The sequence below is a fragment of the Cardiocondyla obscurior genome, linkage group LG13, assembly GCF_019399895.1.
Source record: "Cardiocondyla obscurior isolate alpha-2009 linkage group LG13, Cobs3.1, whole genome shotgun sequence".
Lineage (NCBI taxonomy): Eukaryota > Metazoa > Arthropoda > Insecta > Hymenoptera > Formicidae > Cardiocondyla > Cardiocondyla obscurior.
This window is the reverse complement of record NC_091876.1, coordinates 4018331-4037575: the sequence shown is the minus strand read 5'-3', so window position 1 is coordinate 4037575 and position 19245 is coordinate 4018331. Positions and strand designations below refer to the sequence as shown.

General features: G+C 42.4%; 1 protein-coding gene and 1 long non-coding RNA gene across 2 annotated transcripts in view; one reads left to right on the top strand and one right to left on the bottom strand.

The window, feature by feature from the left end:
• The window catches only part of LOC139107792 (dipeptidase 1), a 73150-nt gene that overhangs the window by 38093 nt on the left and 15812 nt on the right, over window positions 1-19245 (top strand). Inside the window, exons 7-9 of the mRNA XM_070665638.1 lie at window positions 12582-12758; window positions 12839-12923; window positions 17130-17205. Of these exons, the coding sequence (XP_070521739.1) occupies window positions 12582-12758; window positions 12839-12923; window positions 17130-17205 (338 nt within the window). The remainder of the gene's footprint in view (window positions 1-12581; window positions 12759-12838; window positions 12924-17129; window positions 17206-19245) is intronic.
• Window positions 1-19245, bottom strand: part of LOC139107807 (uncharacterized) — a 199270-nt gene that overhangs the window by 178977 nt on the left and 1048 nt on the right. The window lies entirely within an intron of this gene.

The following is a 19245-nucleotide window of genomic DNA, read 5'->3' as shown; positions in this document are numbered from 1 at the left end:
GGCGCTAGCCATAAATTATAAGAAAGTAAATATTATTATTTAGTGACTGTCTTCAAAAAATAGTTGTCATTTAAAAAGGAAGAAACAAAATCTGTCGAGTATCGATCGTCTTGTTACTGTCCAGCGTGGACCAAGTATATAAATAGATATCTTTTTTTTTCGCCCCGTGTTTGTTTACTGTTGTGAGCTGATCTTACATAACGCTCGCTGGACTGCCGAAATCGCCGGGCAAACCGGTTCTCGCCGCCCGCCCGCGCGTCCTCCACCTTGCGAACTTGGAGTGCGAAGACCTGCCAGCCGAAAATCTTAGGCAACACTTGACTGCCGAATTCATCGGGCAAACCGGTTCTCGCCGCCCGCCGTCCGCGCGTCCTCCACCATGCGATCTTGGAACGCGAGTACCTGCCGGCCAGATGTTGACACACGCACGCACTCACGCTACCGCGGCGGTCGAGCACGTGTTAGATAGGTCAGGACGCGCAGTAAGACTAGTACGCGACAAAAAAACGTTTCGATATCTAGCTTTTCTAGCTCGTTATTTTGCTAGACAGCCACGAGATGAACTACGAATTGGCCAGCTAATTATTAGATAACAGTGGGAATCAATTTCCACTCGAGTCTATATAAAAAAAAATTAATTAATCAAAAAGAAGTGAACATAATTTTTTTTTTTTTATAACGAGTCGCTGTATTTTAGGAGTAAGAAAGATACCGTTAACTCTTGGCAAGAGTATCGCGATATTGTGAAATTGAATGGCTGAAATTTCTCACAAGCGCGCTGCAAAATGACCGTGACATTGTCTAGACGCTCGAATGAATTAACACCGCATTGAAAGGGTTAAAGTAGAATTGCATGTAACATTTTTTTTTCACCCGTTTGCGGTTTGCGGCTTGAGTTTACAATTATTAATGTGAGCGAAAAGAATCCGTGACGGATCTTCCCCCTTTTGTTCCTAAAAAGCCCGGCGCTTTTAACGGCCAAAGCCACTTTCGTCCTGCCGTTCAGGAAAATACCAACGACGTGTTCCCTAGACGTTCGTCGAAAGCCGCAGCGTGCTTTCGCGCCGCAGAAGAACAGGGGGCATGCAACTGCAACTGCAACTGCAACCGAAACGGAGCACTTCCGCCGACGTGTGGAATTTACATCGCTCGCATATTCGCGCGTGCATATAGACGAGTTAACGCGACTCGTCGTTGTCGTCGCCGTTGTCGTTGTCGGTGGCTCGCATTCGCCGGTAAAACAAGACGAGCACGATTCGTTTTAGCGACGGGCGCGACGATAGCGTAGAATAAACTACCACGCGTCCCGGCGTTGGTAGAACGTATTTCGATAGCGGCTTTTTTCAAGAAATAAACGAGAAATGGGAATTGATTGCTCTGCGGTTAATGCAAAATGCATTGGCATTTGTTGATGCAATATTATAGAAGGCAACTCGAGCTGTACGGTATAGCAATAAGGTTTTTCATTAAAACAACAAAAATTAATTAAAAGAAACGTCCACCTTCGCGTAGGAAAATATATAACATCGTAGATGATTTATTAAACAAAAAAAAATTTTATATTTTATTTCTGCGAAAAATGTCTGCGAAATTTTATTTTATTGCGCGTTTTTTAAACAGCTTATTTTGCAACTAAAAACGAAAATTGCAACTACGGCCGGAGGGCGAGTTTTTGCTGAATTGCATTCGCGGCGTTTTTAAAGAAATATGCAAAAGCCGTCGCGACGTGTCCTTTGTTTCCGAGATATTTGCAATTCTAAGTTTGCAATTAACCTTTGCCTGAACTTAGAAATAATTTTAAACATTTTTATCGTCTTAAATATTTACTTGAAACAACAGTAATAATCACGCGAGGATCTATAAGTATATAATTTTTTTTGTGACGCTTCAAGTTCGATAACACCTTAAAATTGTTTCGTAATAAACAATATAACGTCGCGCGTTATAACGTTCCACGTCTAATAATATCGCCGCGATATCAACAGAATTTCGAGACGAAAATTCCTGCTCGCGCCAATACACTCTCTGTTTAGCTGACTTCGATTCTCCAAGTATCGACTGCAATTGACCAGATAGATTCCTGCGCCATTCGAGCGATTCAGCCTGCCTCTGACACGTTAGCTATTTATGTTCGCAGACTCTCTTGTTTCTCCCCCTCGTCCACACTCGAGCTACCCCTATTTCAACCCTCCATCGTCTTAGGTCCTTCTCATTTCCCCCGAGGATAACAGATTTTGACATACTGCGAAATTTCGCAAGGAAACTTCATGAATCCCTATTGCCGAATCTTCTGCGAGATACCGGGGGAGAACAAATTACGAAATGGGAACCCTCGAAATGTTAAACGAGCAACCCGTGAAAAATTAATAATAATTTATATAACCATCTTTTACTTTTTTTTTTTACGAGCGAGATCTTGAATTTTTTTTTTTTACATTGTACCGGTCTTTAAACAAATATTTTTCTGTACGGACGCGTATGATGGCGCAAACATTTTATTTTACAGATTTAACGACACGCACGTGCGTTTCGTTACGTTTCCCAATTCAATGGGCCACGGACTTTCTACCGTTTTTCATTCGCAGCATGTACGCGTGCGAAAAGCCAGAGTTGAAATTTCTGTTATCGACAGGTCGAATTTTTAATATCGCGCTCTCATACTTCGTGAATTCCAAACTACAAAAATAATTGTATTAGCTCGATTTTCTACACGCGCTTCAGTGTTTCTAGTAGATTTTGGATATAACGCCGAAATTCTTTTTCGGCGGAGAAATATTGTCAAAATAATTTATTTCAGGCTATTTGAAAGATGAGACTTTTTACAAACTACAAAAAAAACAAAAGACTATCAACGAGGGTACGCGTCGCAATCGAATTAAAATAAAGATATATTACTCGCAAGAGGCCAGAATTATTAATATCTTTACAATTTTTTATTCCACGGTATTATCCTATACTTCCTCGCGCGGTTTGACCCCGCAGTTCTTTATTTTATTCTCGTTTCCTTTTTCGCGGTTCTCTACTGTTTTCTTCTTCCCTCCCTATTTCGTCTTTTTCTTACACCATCACTTCTTACGAGCGGTGACACCATGAGAGTAGCGAGACCGGCGGAAGCCATTTCCGTGGCACTGCCATAATTTACGTAACTGCATAATTCTTCTTGTTTCCACTTATGCAATAGGAACAACGGCTGCGCCGTGCTCGTAAAGATAAAAAATTGTCACCAGGCTCCCGAGATTGCCGAGCGCCCGTGGTAGTATTTCACTTTTACGGAGTCTCTTCACGCGGCTAACCGGTGATTTTCCCGCGTTCCCATCTTCTTAATCTACCCCTTTCGAGCCCTATCCGCCCCGTGTCCCTCTCGCGTTATCGGGATCGGTTTTAACGCGCCCCGATTAAGATCTAAAGAGCCCTCTCAACGTGTTTCCATTTCCGCCGAAGGAGATTCCGGCGAGCACCCTCCGGAGGCGGTCTCCTTCAACATGATCCACGTGTATACACCGAGCTTAAATCAGACAACTTCTGCCGGCGTTTGCCCTCGAAGCGTCAGAGGCGAAATCATGTAGCTTAGTAATCGCGTTGCACCGCACGTATCTATTATGCTGAGGGGAAACGGCAATACCGAGCTCACCTTCCGGGACGAGTCGCGCAATAATCGTGCCTACTGTGCATTCCGCGGGCCGGAATCGCACAGACAATCGGGGAAATAAAAGATTCCGGTAAACTGCGCTCCAATAATGATTCCCGCCGATCGCGGTTATCTTATTTTTGAAATTGCAGCGTAGAATGGAGCCGGTCGTTTCGATGCTTGTAGAACGGATAAAGGAGGAAGTTTAATGGGAACTCACGAAACGAGCTTTGGGACCGCAGCCAGATACCCAGCTCTCGATTATATTGACGGCGAACGTAAACAGAAAAAGAGTTTTGTACCATTTTATTATCATCCGGGTCTAAACAGATAATGAGAGAATTGTTTTATCGATTAGTCCAAAAGGCCCGATAAGTTTTTTCTTTTTTATTTTTTTATTTTTGCGTTTTATTGAAATCTTTCTCAACGTAAACGGCATTTCATATTTTAATATCTCGCATACGGAATCGAAAATTTTCCAAACGTTACCGGAGCACGCGATTTATTAGTCCATTTTGACAATTTCGATTACTGAAACGTATACACGTGCAGTTGATTTATACACGGGGACGAAGTTCAGTGGTTTCAAGTTCGGCCCGTCGCGAACGATTCAGAGTGGACTCGTACTGGGCATCGATAACCGACGTTAAACCTTATATCGATTCGAGTGTGTTGAAACATCTGGTCAAGCAAACGTTCAAAACTTGCATGGGCTGGATGTAGACGGTCGCTGTCAAGAGGCGAACTCGACACCGATACGATTCGGTGACCATGATGGTCGAGGGCCCCTCTCCAGCTCAGCAACATTCGACGCAATCAATTCGGTTGGTTGGCTTAACTGTCCCGATATTCCGTCATCTGGGACAGTGTCGAATCGACGTGTCTGTTCGGAACAATCAAACTGGCGCGATTTAATCTACTGAATTTGTCGGCGAAACTTGCCGCCGTCGTGTTCGACGGTGTAAATGATGTTTCCTTCGCATAATCTAGCCGTCCCGTCGCTCCGCGAAATCGTATAAACGTTTTCATTTATCACTCGCGAAAATCGAATGTCATCCGCTTCGCTCAAGTCGTTCTTTTCTCGCGTCCATGCCGGTCTCGTATCTTACGCGAGATTCTCGTGTTACTTCCAACGACAAATTCGCGGCCGCAATCCATTACGGGTATAAATAAATAACGCGAAAAAATTTCACTTGTCGCGTTTTAACGGTACGTATTAAATTATGGCCGACAGGTATTCGCGAAGCATTCGCGAATATTTAGAGCTCTTTGAATATTCAGGTACTTGAGAATTCGTCGACCCCTTTCCCGGGTTTCTTCCGCGGCGCTCTTTCCGCTTCTTGACGATGAAAAAGGGATCGACCTAGCTGCACGCTGGCTAACTGTGCCTCCGTTGAACCGAAAGTCGGGACATTATAAATCTTCGCGTACCGTGAACCAGCCGACACGCTACTAAAACCGTGAGAAGTGACGCGCATTATCTGCGAGACAGATTTCGCCGGTCCTTCTTCTACCTTTCGCTCTCTTCCTCCCGGCACGACCCATTTACGTCGCGTCTGTCTTATCTATCGTATCGACGCGATTTCGAGTAAATAAGCCGACGTTCTGCGCGCCAGTAGAAAAGGAATCGGGCGTTTCCCGCTTCGAGTCACGGATTACAGAAAGCACGGAGGATCCGCTCGACCGTAAAAAAGCTCGCGATCAAGATGGATGGATGAAGTAGAATGTTTCCCAGGGAGTTTCCATTTGGAAATCTACCGGAATAATTCAAATGTAACTTTTTATGACGCGAACAACAGTCATTTCGCAACAATATAAAGCGCATGAACAGCGTGGCATATTTATAGGAAACTTTCCTTATATTCCAAAGAAGAATTTATGTGTAAAGACGTAACTGTTCCTTGGAGCGGCCGTAAATAATTTTAAACGCCTTTTTCATTTCGCATAATTAACGCGTAATTTATTCAAGCCCCGATGCGAGTCTTTTATTCTATTTCGATCGGCAATTCTTTACGTTCGCTTGAAAGAAATATTAAACGCGCGCGATGAATTCGTCTCGGGACACGTCATTTCTACGCGTGACGTTCGCCGAATAAATTTTGACGTATATATCTTTTGCTCCCGTGTAACAATCCAGAAAGAATGTACTCCTTTTCCACCCCGTTGCCGCCCATATTGCACGACCCGTCTCGCAGTAGGGGCTTTATATATGATCCTCCGCTTTTCTTTTATGCCTCGGACCGGTATCCGCATCATTTCTCACCTACACCTGAGCAATAAACAGGTTTTCAAGCACTCGGTGAAAATTCCCGGCGATACTTTAGAACTGTAGTCTAAAAAAGAAAGCCATCGAATCTCCTTACTTCGGCGCCATAAAAGAACACACCCTTGCCTCTTAAAAGAGCGCGGCCCCTTCCGCGTCTCTTTGATGTACACATTAAACTTTTTCAATATTACTTTCAAATCGCCACTTAACTCCCGCGTTATGGACGGAAAAGCCTTTATTGTACAACACGCCCTTATTACTAATTACCTGAGCCGCTCCCCTTCTTTTATGCATTTATCCTTTGTACAATGTCTCAATTATCTCGCAATGAAATTTCTCTATTGTGTGGAACTGTACTTTCTTCCTTAATACTCGATTCAGAGACGTTATATCGCCGTAACGCAAATAAGCCCGTTCGTTTCTCTTTCTTTTTCGCATACGTATATGTACGTGTTAAAATATATTAAGAGACATATCGCGCTATAATATGGAAGCGTTGCTCGTCTAGTGAGCAATGAAGCAGCCGTGTGTATGGAAAACCGCTGAGGAAAGTATCAGGATCCGATACCTAGACCGTTCCCGCTCTCTTCCAGTCCATTCCCCTCGACCAGGATCGGTGATCGTTCTAGTGGGAAAACTTTCGCAAAAGGAAAACGCGTCTACCGCGACTCACGCTGCAATAGTACGAGGAAATACGTAAGCAAGTGTCGAACCGTTAAAGAAAAGAAAGTAGAAGGGTTGCGCGCTTTTATGCGAGGAAAAAGAAAAAAAAGGTGGAAGCCCTACAACGTTTAAAGTACACGCAAGTGCCCTCGAACGTTTAACAGAGTGTCGCGATTTGCAAAATCCTCTCCCGTAATTATTATCCGGAACGATCTTTTCATCTCGCAACGGGAAAGCGCCGGATTCAACGTCGCGTAAAATGGATTTTCTTGAATAAGTACAGCGAGTGCCAGTAGAGACAATATTTCATTTACAGGAATTTATTTAATTATTTTCTGGAATTCGATTAACATCCCTGTGCATCTTTATGACCCTCGAATAGTTCTCGCGCGTATTCCACTTCACACGTTCTCTACTTTCAACGGCGATGTCCACGAAAGAATGAATATTTACTGCCAGCGGCGAAGATGTTTCAAACGCGCTTCCAAAAGATGATAGAAAAATTAAACTTTAAAATGAAATAAAATTTTAACGCGGAACTTTTATTGATTAAGGCGCTTTCACAGCTTGCGTCTTGCGAGGGAAAAAAAAAAAACGACGGAAATTGAAAGTCACGCGAATGCTCAGCCAAGTAAAAAAACGAGGCAAATATCGCTAACATGTTAAATTACATCTCACTTTACGCTCTCATAGTATGTAAAATTAACTGGCGAAGCATGAAAAATCCGACGACGAATCTGATCAAACCCAAACGAGCACGTTGTAAAGCCCTTTCACGACCTCGTTGCATACGATTGCACTGTCGTATTTAACGGACTTTATTTGTACGTAAATGGATCCATCGCGAAAACAATTTATGGTACGTTCTAATTTCTAAAAAGTTTTTTTACTCGCTTTCTAACAGCTGTGAATTAAAATTCGTATATAAAACGAAAATTTCTTGTCGTAAGATAATACTAGAATTTTTTTTAATAAAAAAAAAAAATATTTTTTACCTCTTTCATAAACAAATTTTTTTTTAATTCTATTTAAATATTTACTTTCATGTAATCGTGCAAATCTGATACCGCTACTTTTTCGAGACATCTCAAAGAGTGATCAGCATTCACGAGGCTTTTTAGTTTTCGGGCTGTATCGTATCAAAAGTGAAGCGATTTAATCGGCTATCCACAACAGCGATATCGAAAGAAAATAGAGGATGAGTATCGCGCTTTCACGATACGCCACGTACGCGGGCGGGCGATAGCTTCGCTCGGTGGCTACGTATCGCGGAGGGTGCCTTTTTCCCCGTTACAATATATCCCGAAGCTACGTTTTCCAACCTTCTACGTGACCCTTTGTATCGACGCGACGTGTGTGGATCCTGACGTGCACTTACACGCGAGAGCCACGTTCGAGAGCGATCCGTCGAATCCGATTCGCATCTCGCGTGCATGCGCACGGCCGAAAGTGGCCGATATCTACGGATCGCTGCTATTCCCGCGCTAAAAGCACACTCAGTCACACCCCGATGCTCTCGCTTAATTGCTTCGCCAAAGCCCTTACCTACCGAAAGCGCGGGCTAAAATCACGGGAAAGGAGGAGAACACAGAAGGATCAGAGGCTCGCATCAAAAGCAGAACGCGCGACGCTCGCCTTTTTTCCTCCGTCGCTCACCCTCGACGGATGATCCTCGCTCTCGAGTACTTTTTTTTAGACGGGAATAATATAATGCCTAAATAATACGCGGCGTCCTTTTACGTTACACACTCTACTGATTACACATTGTAGACTCCGCTTTTGACGTGTGTTGCAGTTAAGACGCAACTTTACCTCTTCGATGATTAATCACTTTGCGGAGTCTCGATGGAATCGAATGGGATTGTAATAAACAGGGTAAAAACTCGAGCGAAAGAAAAAGATGAAGGCAAGTGGGCGCGAGAGGGGGAACGAGGGGGAAGCGAACGAGCTGCAGATGGGTGATTTATTATGCCGCGCCATCCCAGACTTGAGAGGACAATAGGTTAATATTTCGCGAAAAAAGAATAAGACTCGCGAGAGAAATGGGTTATACGTGTGAGGAATAGTCGATATTTCTTTCGCGAGATCATTTCTCAGGGGCTTCGACGTAAGGGCATTAATCGCCCTGTCGCAGGTACTTGTCTTGACCCCCCACCACCGCGCCGGACGGGCATTAACTACTTACCACGGTCGACTTCGTGACGTTATCAATATTGCAGCTTCCATTCCCTTAATTTCATAAAGTTCGCGCGCTTTAGCGTGTTACGCGGGCTATATCGGGGCCTCTTTAAAACTGCATTATCGTTTCCTCTCGGCCCGCACCGATCTTAATTCTCAGGATCCGCGGACTATCTCGTAGGCGCCGCTGAACTTTCGAACACCAGCCCTTTATTAACTTTCTCGCTTTTTACCCCCTCTGTCCCTTATCCCGCGCGCGTTCGGTTCTTAACCATCGACAAACTTTAGTGAGCTGTTACCGAAATCGATTTTCACTCGCGCGCCCGGGATACAGATAGGACTTAATCCGTTTTAACATAGCAATAACGCGAATGTTGGCTCTCTCGATGTAGTTGCAAATTGCAAGTTGCTGTTGCATTGAAATGTTCAAATCGGGAATAATGTAGCTTATCGAAGAAACTTGGCTAATATCGCGCAACAGTAGTATTACTGATTATTTTCACTCATATTTTTCGAAATAAATACATTCATCATTTTGCAATAATACAAAAAATATCGATTAATCTGCGAAACGAGAGCTACGAAATTCGCGACCGATATAGCGGACTGTATGTCGACTTATACAAAACGTCGTGGATTACATCTCCGAAAATTGAATCTAAAGAAAGTTACGACAGCTTCTGAATTAATTCGTTGCAAGTGAATACCGGAAGAGCGACATGGATGTTGGCGAAGTAGCAATATGGCTGTACACTCTGGCCGATAAGTTTTCGAAAGCGTTATAGGTTGACCGGCCGCCCTTTTGAAGCCAGCTGCGTGCTTGTTCTAGGAGTTCGCCGCGTTTCTAAATAGTCACCGGGACACCGACAGTTTCGCAAACTCAAGTTGGCCGATAACGGCGGTAGCGGGCAAAGCGCGGATGTCGCAGAGAGTAAGTTTCGGCCCCGCGAAAGAACACGGGATAACCGGCCGCTACCGTCGTCGTCGTCGCCAACTTGAATCAATCAAAGCGGTCTCGCGTCTTCGCCGCATGCATCTCTAAAGCGAATAAAGAAGGTCCGCATGTTTTCCGCTCCGCTTGCCCTCAACTCCGGCTTTGCTGGACCACTCATCGGAAAAACTTTTGGCATTCCGTATCGCGCAATTTCCTATGCAACCAAAGCGAAACGTCACTAGCTGATCCCCTGTCTCCGCGAAAAGACCGAATCCTGTCCGGGATTTAGCCAGTTCGTTTCAATCGAGCGGAAAATGGCGCTTCGGAAAAGTCATGTCGAGATTGCGAGGAAATGAAACCAGTATAATTTCGGAGAATTCAATTTTGAATGCCACCGCGTATTTTCGTGGAGAATGTTAGTCAAAGTAATCTCACAAAAAAAAAATAACACGTTTTTTTCGAAATATCGACAGCAAAATAATTATAAATTACGTGGAAATAAATAATAGAACTGATATGGTTAGAATCAACGTCGTTCCATATAAAATATTCCTTCCATTTCTATTTAATAATATAAATCGAGAAGATTGGTCTTTATTTGCCTCGCGTGCTGAATGTTGAAACTTGTACGATCGTAGAAAATTAGTTTCGAAGTCAAAAATTGTGGATAGGAAAAAGATTAGATGCAGGGGTCAAAAGAGAATGAATAAACGTCCCGAACCTCTTCTCCGGGTTTCGCTTCGAAAAATACCTGAGGGAGCAATGAATGGAAGAACGTATCTATGATACGAGTGGATACCTTTCAAAAGGACTCATGGGAGAATGAAGCTTATTCGTCATCCTGTCGACCGATAGGTCGTACCAGCCACCACTATTGCGCCACCTTAACACACCCCCGAGATCTTCGAGGGTGGGTTCTTCCAATAACCAAAAAAAAATATATATAATGTCATCCCCCCAAAAGAAATAAATTCACTGTATGCTCGGGATAGTGAGTTCGCAGATTGAAGCAGCAATATATATTCTACGAAAGAGATTTTTGTTAATCTCCATCAAATGTTTACGTTTCTTTCGTTTCTCGATGTCTAAATTTGTCGCAAATATACTCGAGATAATTTATTATAAAAGTGGAAGAACATAATAAAATAATGCATCTCCTTAGATAAAACAGAAATAGAAATTGAACTACGAATAATCAATCGCGATTGTTTTTTGACTTATTAATTTGCGATTTTTTTTTAATTACCTTCTCCAAGCAAAGGAAAGGTAACTGTAGTAGCAATAGATCGTGAATACACGGAATGCCGCTTCAGAAAATAAATTGCTTGAATAATGGAAAAGAATCGCTCGAGCCAGGCTTATGCATCTCTCTGATCTCCTTTTCATCAAGGCTGCTATCCAGCAAGACTAACAGAACACTATCCTATCGCGTGTCACTCGCACGTGGCCAATTTCAATTGTACTCTTTACTTTCCGCAATTTTATGCAACAAGATTTTTCTCGCGTTCTTTCGACTCTTGAAAATTTATTCTCTCTCGCTAAAGGCATAGACGCATTTTTATAAAAAAAAAAATTAATTAATAAACTAATTATAAAAAATCGAATAAATATACTAATTAGTTTAAAATGCTGACAGTATTAATCACGCAAGAATTTGAGTAATAAATATTTTAAGTTAATGTGCTTCTCTGCTTTCACTAATTCTCTATTTAGCGCGTCACTCAATCTGTTACAAGATTTACACACACGTAAAAGTTTTCTCCATTTATCTGTCAGCGCCTTGAGAATCCTCGTGCAGTTTCCCTCGTGCTTGAAGCATCCACAATGAAAACAAGACGGAAGTCACGCTAAGAATCCGTCACGACTTGCGAGAGAGAAAAAAAAAAAGAAGCAGAGGCACAACTATGGCAAAGCCGTGGGGAATAAGAAAGCCGAGAAGGAATCCTAAGACGTTCAGTTTATCACGTTGCCAGTTTAACAAAGCATTCTCGTTTAACGGAGATAACGTTCACCGCGCAGGAAAGAAATCGGAATTCGTGCGACAACTTGGCTCCTAACAAGGATGACTCTTCCGTGCCAAAGAATTCAACGGGTTTCAATTTTCGTCGTTAGTTTTATGAGGCTATAAAATACTATTGTTAATAATATACGTATTTCATATAAAACTATAATAAATATTTAACGTTAATATTCCATTTATAATAACTGGATATTTTTGTTAGCTTCGAAATATCGTCATGTTCTGTGAATAACACACAATACGAGTTATAAGGTATGCATAAATCTTAGATACGATTGTTGTCTCTTGAGCACATTGGCGAATGTAACGTAGGAAATCCGACTTTTCGATTTATTCTATGGGCCACTGGCCTTCGCATTGGCATTCTTCTCGAGAAGATTACAGCTCCAAAAAGAATTCGTTGTGAAGCTCAATCCGACTCTTGCAATAAGTGTCACTGACCTAACGTGCGCGTAATATAAACCACCTCTCCTGCTCCACTACTAACGCGAAATTTAATTCGGAAAGCAACCCGACAGGATACGTAACAAATATTCGTTTCGCTCTGCTCTGGCCTGAAGAAAATAAACCAAAGGTGCTCTTTCTTCGCGGCTCGATCGGCCGAAAAATTTATCACAATCGTAAATTCGCGAGAACAATCCGTAAGAAGAATTGCGTAATAATACTGCCCCCGTTCCCGTGAATCTCCGCGAGTCCATGTAATCCGGATTAGCGTCGGTTTATCGCGAGAATATTCGAGAGAATATTGCACCGGAATGTCTTTCGATGTTAACGACCAAGTCCGAGTATCCTTCCGAGTATTTTAATCCGCGGTGCTTCGATGCCATTATCGCGAGGGCGAGGCGTTCGCGAGTAACGAAACTATTTAACGTCGCACCGCGAAACTTTTCAGAGTGTCGTGCTCGAGATGAATCGACTTGGGATGATGGTGGACCTATCTCATGTCTCGGTACCTACGATGCTGGCCGCTATGATGACGTCGAAGGCGCCGGTGATTTTCAGTCACAGCAGCGCTCACGCTCTTTGCAACTCCTCGCGAAATGTGCCTGACCACGCGCTGCGACTTTTGGTAAGTTCGACGACGAGAAAATAAAGAACGAACATACGCGACTTATTAAATCAATGACTTTTAACATTTTTTTTTAACAGGCGCAGACCGGTGGTATAGTTATGGTATCCTTCTACCCCCATTTTATCAGCTGTGGCGAAAAATCGACGCTCGAAGATGTGGCAGGTGAGCCATCCTATATGATTTCGCGCTAATTCTTAATTTGATGTGCCTTTCGTAATCGAGTTATGGCGAGCTTTTAACGCTGCAAAGGGAACATCTAAAGCGTTTCTCTGCTGAAGCGAGCAAATAGGTTTTCGCGTTAGGTGCCAATTCCCGCGGGTTGCCATCATATTTGCATTATTACAGAGCGGCTCCAAGTTCCGAAGACATTAACATTTCACACCGCGCCGGTAATATAAACGGCTATATGTGTCTTGATACAATTAGATATGTACGAATCATGGGAATTAGGATTTTAATCTAACGTGCAGCTCCGAGAATTGTGAGATTAAACTAAAGCAGATGCAATATTTTACGGTAAAAATATAAATTATTAATTTTAAAAAATTATCGATTAGATTATAAAAAAATTAAATTCTATTTCGATGTGATAATGTAACTTCAGTCGTGTAACGTATAGTGCGGTACAGTATGCTGCACTTTATAAAGCTAGCTGTATACCTTTCCGTAGCGAACAAGATCGATCGCGAAACCGAAACCATCATGTATAGAACGAAACCGTAATCTAAAGTTCACACCTTTCGTAGTCAAACCGCGATTCAAAGTGCACCTTGTAAAAGCCGAGTGTTTCTGCAGGCAAACGTGATTAAAAAAAGAAAAAGAAAAAGAAATACTCACGATATGAAAACAGCCAGTACTGCTTATCAAACGGTATCAGTTTTTATAAACGCAAAAGTAAACTCTAATCTACAAAAGGTGGATCACTTACTTTCTGAAAATTTGTGGTATAGATATAAAAATTTCCTAAGTTCGTAAAATCCGTAGTTCATAATTTTCGCGCAGATAATAAACGCGAGATAATACATTCTTTAATTACGTCCATTTTTCGTCCGCTAATCTCCAAGATCCCGCGCACAAACCTAGTCTCAACTCGAAACCCCAGAAAATTTGTAGTTTTTCTAGAATCGCGATAATCTCCGTGTCGCTATTATCCAGTGTTTCCACGTGCTTTTCGTAAAAATAAGCGGATGCGGCGTGCAATATTACTTTATTTTAGTGTAGAACGCATCTCGCTTCGATTCTAAATTGCACGACGTTGCACGAAACGCGGGATGATGATGATAAAATCAGTGGGACTGCGTCTCAAAATATTATAACGCGGCCGCGATACGAATGAAAGAACTAAATAATAATTATTGGTCCAGATAGTCGCGCATCGGAAGCGGCGCAATCGGTCGAATACCTGAATAATCGCTTCCTTCCACAGGCGGCGATTCTAATTGTTTTACATAGACGGGCATCGGGTCGCGGGGAGAAAATTATGCCCGCCGAGGGAGGAGCGGGGGGAAGAAAATTATTTGTGTGAAACGGAAGTGCGTTAGACAGCGCAATGATAATTTCGGAATTATAACGCGCTCGGCTCTATCCGCGCGGCCATTCGCGCCAATGCTACACCGATGATTGATTCGAACGCTCTCGCCACACTAGCCCTTTTCCCTCGTCCTATCCCATTACCCTTTCCCAGCAAAGCCGATTCCACGGTGACCACCGCGTCAATGCGAGCAACAATCGCCACAGGGTAATAATAACAGCACGAGTCACGCTATCACAGCTCGCAATTCCCCGCGTTTGTTGAATAAATCCTTCTTTGTTTTCCGTTTGCGATTTTCGCGATTTCAGCTCCCGCTGCCAATGTAACCGAAAAGCGTATCCCGTCTTCGACACAAGTGCACGCGTATGCCGTAGACGTTGCGGAAATTATATTCATGACGGCTTGCCGTTCGAACTTTTACACGCCGTTAACGTCGCGTTTTCATCCCGTCTGTAAATTGCATTCAACAGGCTTTTATAGATATGCATAAATATGCATAGATAATCTCACGTTTGATCCGCCAGTAAAGCAATCGCGAATTTTTAATGGCGATTTTCTTCGCGCCCGAATATTCCGTTTTCGCGTACTTTCCGTCGCGTACGCTGTTTCTTTAATTTTACTTTGTTAGACATTGTATATTCCGCGCGCGAGGCATTAAAATGCACCACATCCCGAGAAGACATTCGCACGTTATTTCGTCCAAACAAACGTCAACCGCCGCTGTTTACGTCGTACATGCAAATCGAAAGATCTAACAGCAACCTGCTAATGGCGCAACCGTCACGATGCGCGGAATGCAATGCAAATGCAACTTCCTCCGTTTACGACAACATACAGCAGTCACGCGACAAAGTCACTCGGATCCTTTAACCCGTGCACTTCACAAAGATCTTGGGGAGAAATAGCTTTTTATCTTTCTCTTCGTTTCCTTCGACTATCGTTACCGCGATGCGAATACTTTCTAATTTCGATAAATACAGAGAGGACTTTTACTGATATTACCTTCGCGCGCGTAAAATCTCGTTAAAATCAGAATTTCCAATCACCGAGAGCTGCTCATCTCCTTATTCAGCGTACCTACATGTAATTTTCTAGCGGCGCTTGGTAACGACGTGCGCCGTTCAATCGCGATCAATTTTGAAAAGAGCGTACCGAGCCGGTCGACATATAATTTACGATATAATAGAGATAACGCGGGAGCAACGCGGCGCAAACACGAAAATCGAAATTTGTGACGTTTCTGATATGTTCCGCATCGTGCAGCAACTCGGGCTTGGAACAAAATTGCGGTGCAATGAGGCGCGCCGTTATTCTACAGTCTGATCGGCTATGAATTATGTCATTTATCCGATCGATTATGCATGTCATGTCTGCGTGACTGACGTGCCATTATCCATTATGTACATTGAGCTTTGTAAATGTATCAACATTCATTGGACAGGTATACTTTTCTTGTTGATTTTTGCGATGCCAATATACGTCGCGAAGGAAGCAACGGCGAGCGGCAATAATTAATAACCGATGGCTTGGCGGCGCGTATTAATTCGTAAAACTAAAGCGAGACGAGAAAACGAACGTTGCATTTTCATATAAAAAGACTAGTTCAACGATGTTGTTTACAAAGACTAATATAAAATTAATTGCATCGGGATATCGAGCCGTGTCCGATTGTTTCGAACCGAAAATGCATGAAATAAATACAGAAATAGCATTTTAATTAATTCGTTTAATATGAAATAATCCCTCCCCGAAAATCTCTTAAAATGTTAAAATATATTAAATATGAACGTCGCCCTCGGCGATAACTCGCGACGCAGCGTGCAATTCAATTTATCGCACTAGCCGAGGAGGAAAATACGTAATCGTAATTCCGAGTGTATGAAATTGTCTTTTGGATTTTGTGCGTCTCTATATACCGAGTTATGTGTATGTATGTAAATTATGTCCGCAATATATTATGTTACCGAGGTGCAAATTATATCCGCGCGCGTGCGCGCGCAACCATTTCCGAGTTAACAATAACATCCGTCTGACGGATATGTAAATTTTCATTGTTTATGCTCACGTTCGTGATCTCATTGTGTCTGCTCAAATTATTACTCGATTTTATCCATCTTCAGCGGGGGAGGCGACACACTTCAAAACTCGCCCATTCGCGGGGGTTGCGTTTGTAGATACGATTGCGAGCAATAAGCGGAGCATAATCTGCATTCCGGTTGTCCGGACATTTCGGCCGTGGATTTATATACGCTTCCGTGAACTTTTTCTTTTGGCCGTTCGCGGATTCGGCTGCGCACTAATTGCAAATTAATTCACCGTTCCTTTTGATCTCGCGCAAACAGCAAGACGAGCAATTCGCGCAACCGTCCACGGATTATTTCTAAGTTATTCAATTCGCGAGCGCAGCGTTCCTTTCTGTTAAAAGCAGGGATTAATTATGCGCGGTATTGCATTAGCGGTTGTGACCGACCAGAACGGCCGATCCGGGTCACGCGACTGCAAGGAACGTGCGACGTTGCGCGTCAAACGTGTGCAAAAAAAATTAATGCGTTTCCGGCGAACAATGGAAGCAGGGGAGAGATACATAATTTAAGTGGAGGTAATTTTCTTTGCGGCTCTCGGAGAATAGTGACTCGCGGCGCTATTAGTCGCAGTTGAAAAATCGTCCGGGTTGCATTCGCGGAGCCGGGTCACAGCCGGTCCGCGGTCAGGGTGGCGAATGTAATTCTCCTCGTTACACGGCAAATGAGCTACGCGCTCCGTATATCGCTGCACGCTAAACGCAGCGGGCATTACCACGATTACGTAATACATGCAATTTTCGTGATGTGTTGCAGCGCACATCAATCACGTACGGAAGATAGCCGGGGTGGATCACGTCGGCATCGGGGCTGGATACGACGGGATCAATTTGTAAGTACGGCACATTCGAAATAGAATAGCGAATGCGATTGTACGTCAAAACGCGGCGGACACGCAGAAGGAAATATCCCATCGAATGCCATAATTAGCTACAGATGGAATGGCACAATCGATTAAAAGGTTCGCAGACTAGTCCGATCGTTTTGACCAGCGAGGACGAATTTCGAGCGATATAATTGCCGCGTTCTCGCATTAACGACACGACTTTCCTATCCGGCGAAAACAATGCAAATTCGCGAGCGCGTCTAAAGCAGAAACTGGCATATTCGAGCGCGGAGAAGTTTTCGGTAAGCGCTCTATGTGTGAAGGGACATAAATTAATGCTACGTACCGAGCTACTGATCGCTCGCGGTGCTCAGACAGTCGAAGTCCCTCCCCGAAATTTATGAGAGGAGATTACTGGTTCAATTTCAGATGACCGTCAAAACGTTCGATTCGATACATCCCGCTTATAAGCCGAGAGGTGGAACGAAATGGAAGGAAAATAACGTACGAGGGGAAACGTTTAGTCGCGACGCAACTTTATGAATATATTGTTGAAGCCCATCAATTGTCCGCGAGGGAATTTATTCCGCCGACTGGCGCACTTTTAAAGAATTCCATATACAAAATTGCTCTGGCGTGAAACACCACGCAGCATCCAACTGTTTGTTAGAACGGTCAATATGATTTAGCCGCATTATCCCCGTCTTTGTTACGCTTTTCGAGCAGTTTATAGGGAAACGATGCGCGGAGCTTTCCTTTTGAGTGATAACTCGATATACATATAGAATCTGTTAAGTAGACGTGATACAATCAAAGAAACATGAATGTATCGACCAACCCTTTCTCTTGAGAAAGCCAACCCTTTGTGGCGTGCGCGCGTTACTAAAATTGCAACCCTCCAGCATTCAGCTTAGTGAAAAAATGTGAAAGAAAAAAATGAAAGAAATAGCGATAGACAAAGAAGCGAGCTCTAACACAAGTAAATAGAAAGTACGGATAACTAAAAAGTTGTCGAGTTCCCGGGATCTGCATGAAAAACCAGGGATGGTCGCGTCTGGTGTACATGATGCAGGATTGAAAAACCGTGTGGATGCATTGAAGCGTAATTTGCGGACCAAACGATAAAGACGAAAAACGACGTGAAAGGTTCGTCGCCGATCGCGCTGCACGGTTTTTGTTATTTCTCTCCAGTGACAATATCAAACGCAAACAATTACAAAAATAAACGCATAGCCAAATATTATACATCGGCACTGCAAATAATTAATGATCATGCTATTCGAGAAAATAATAAATTCGGGCTACAAAAAACTTGAATAATCATAAAAGAATGCACATTTGCGATATAAAGTATAGATATTAATTGATGTGCGGAAGAAAATGAGAAATCTATACATTCCAAATGTGTTTCGAGAACAACTATTGACGAGTTTTTATTTACTTTATATGGACAAATAAATTTAATCAAACTCGGAGAAAAACTACGAAATAAATGGAGCAAAAAAAAATATAAATAAACACGTAAATCATTAATTATTGATACATTGGAAATCATATACGTAAAATTTTATTTCATTTTCAACATTATTTCTAGTTTTTTCATAGAAGTATTCAATTACCGCGGCTTCAAAATGAAAATAAAGAACCTCGATATTGCCTCGAATTTTAAATCAAAATATTCACGTATAAATACCCGACTTTTCAATATTATTGATGGATCTTGATAGATTCAAAAATATTGTAAAAAAAACATTGTGAAAAAGAACAATTGTGATTCTAATTAATCGCATTAAACGAACAATATTGAGGATTAAAATCTATTAAGCTTCACTAATTTTTATTAAGTTAACTAGACTTTATTGAATTTATATTCGGTAAAAGAGCATAAAAATTTTAATATTTTCAATCTTCGAATGATATTGTACTGCCATTTAAAACTTATAAACTTTAAATGAGAAACAATCCACACATTCCATATTGTTTCGTTTAAATTCAATTTTTATTTGCGGTAAGAGCGTCGGACAGACCGAAACTTTATTAAAGCGG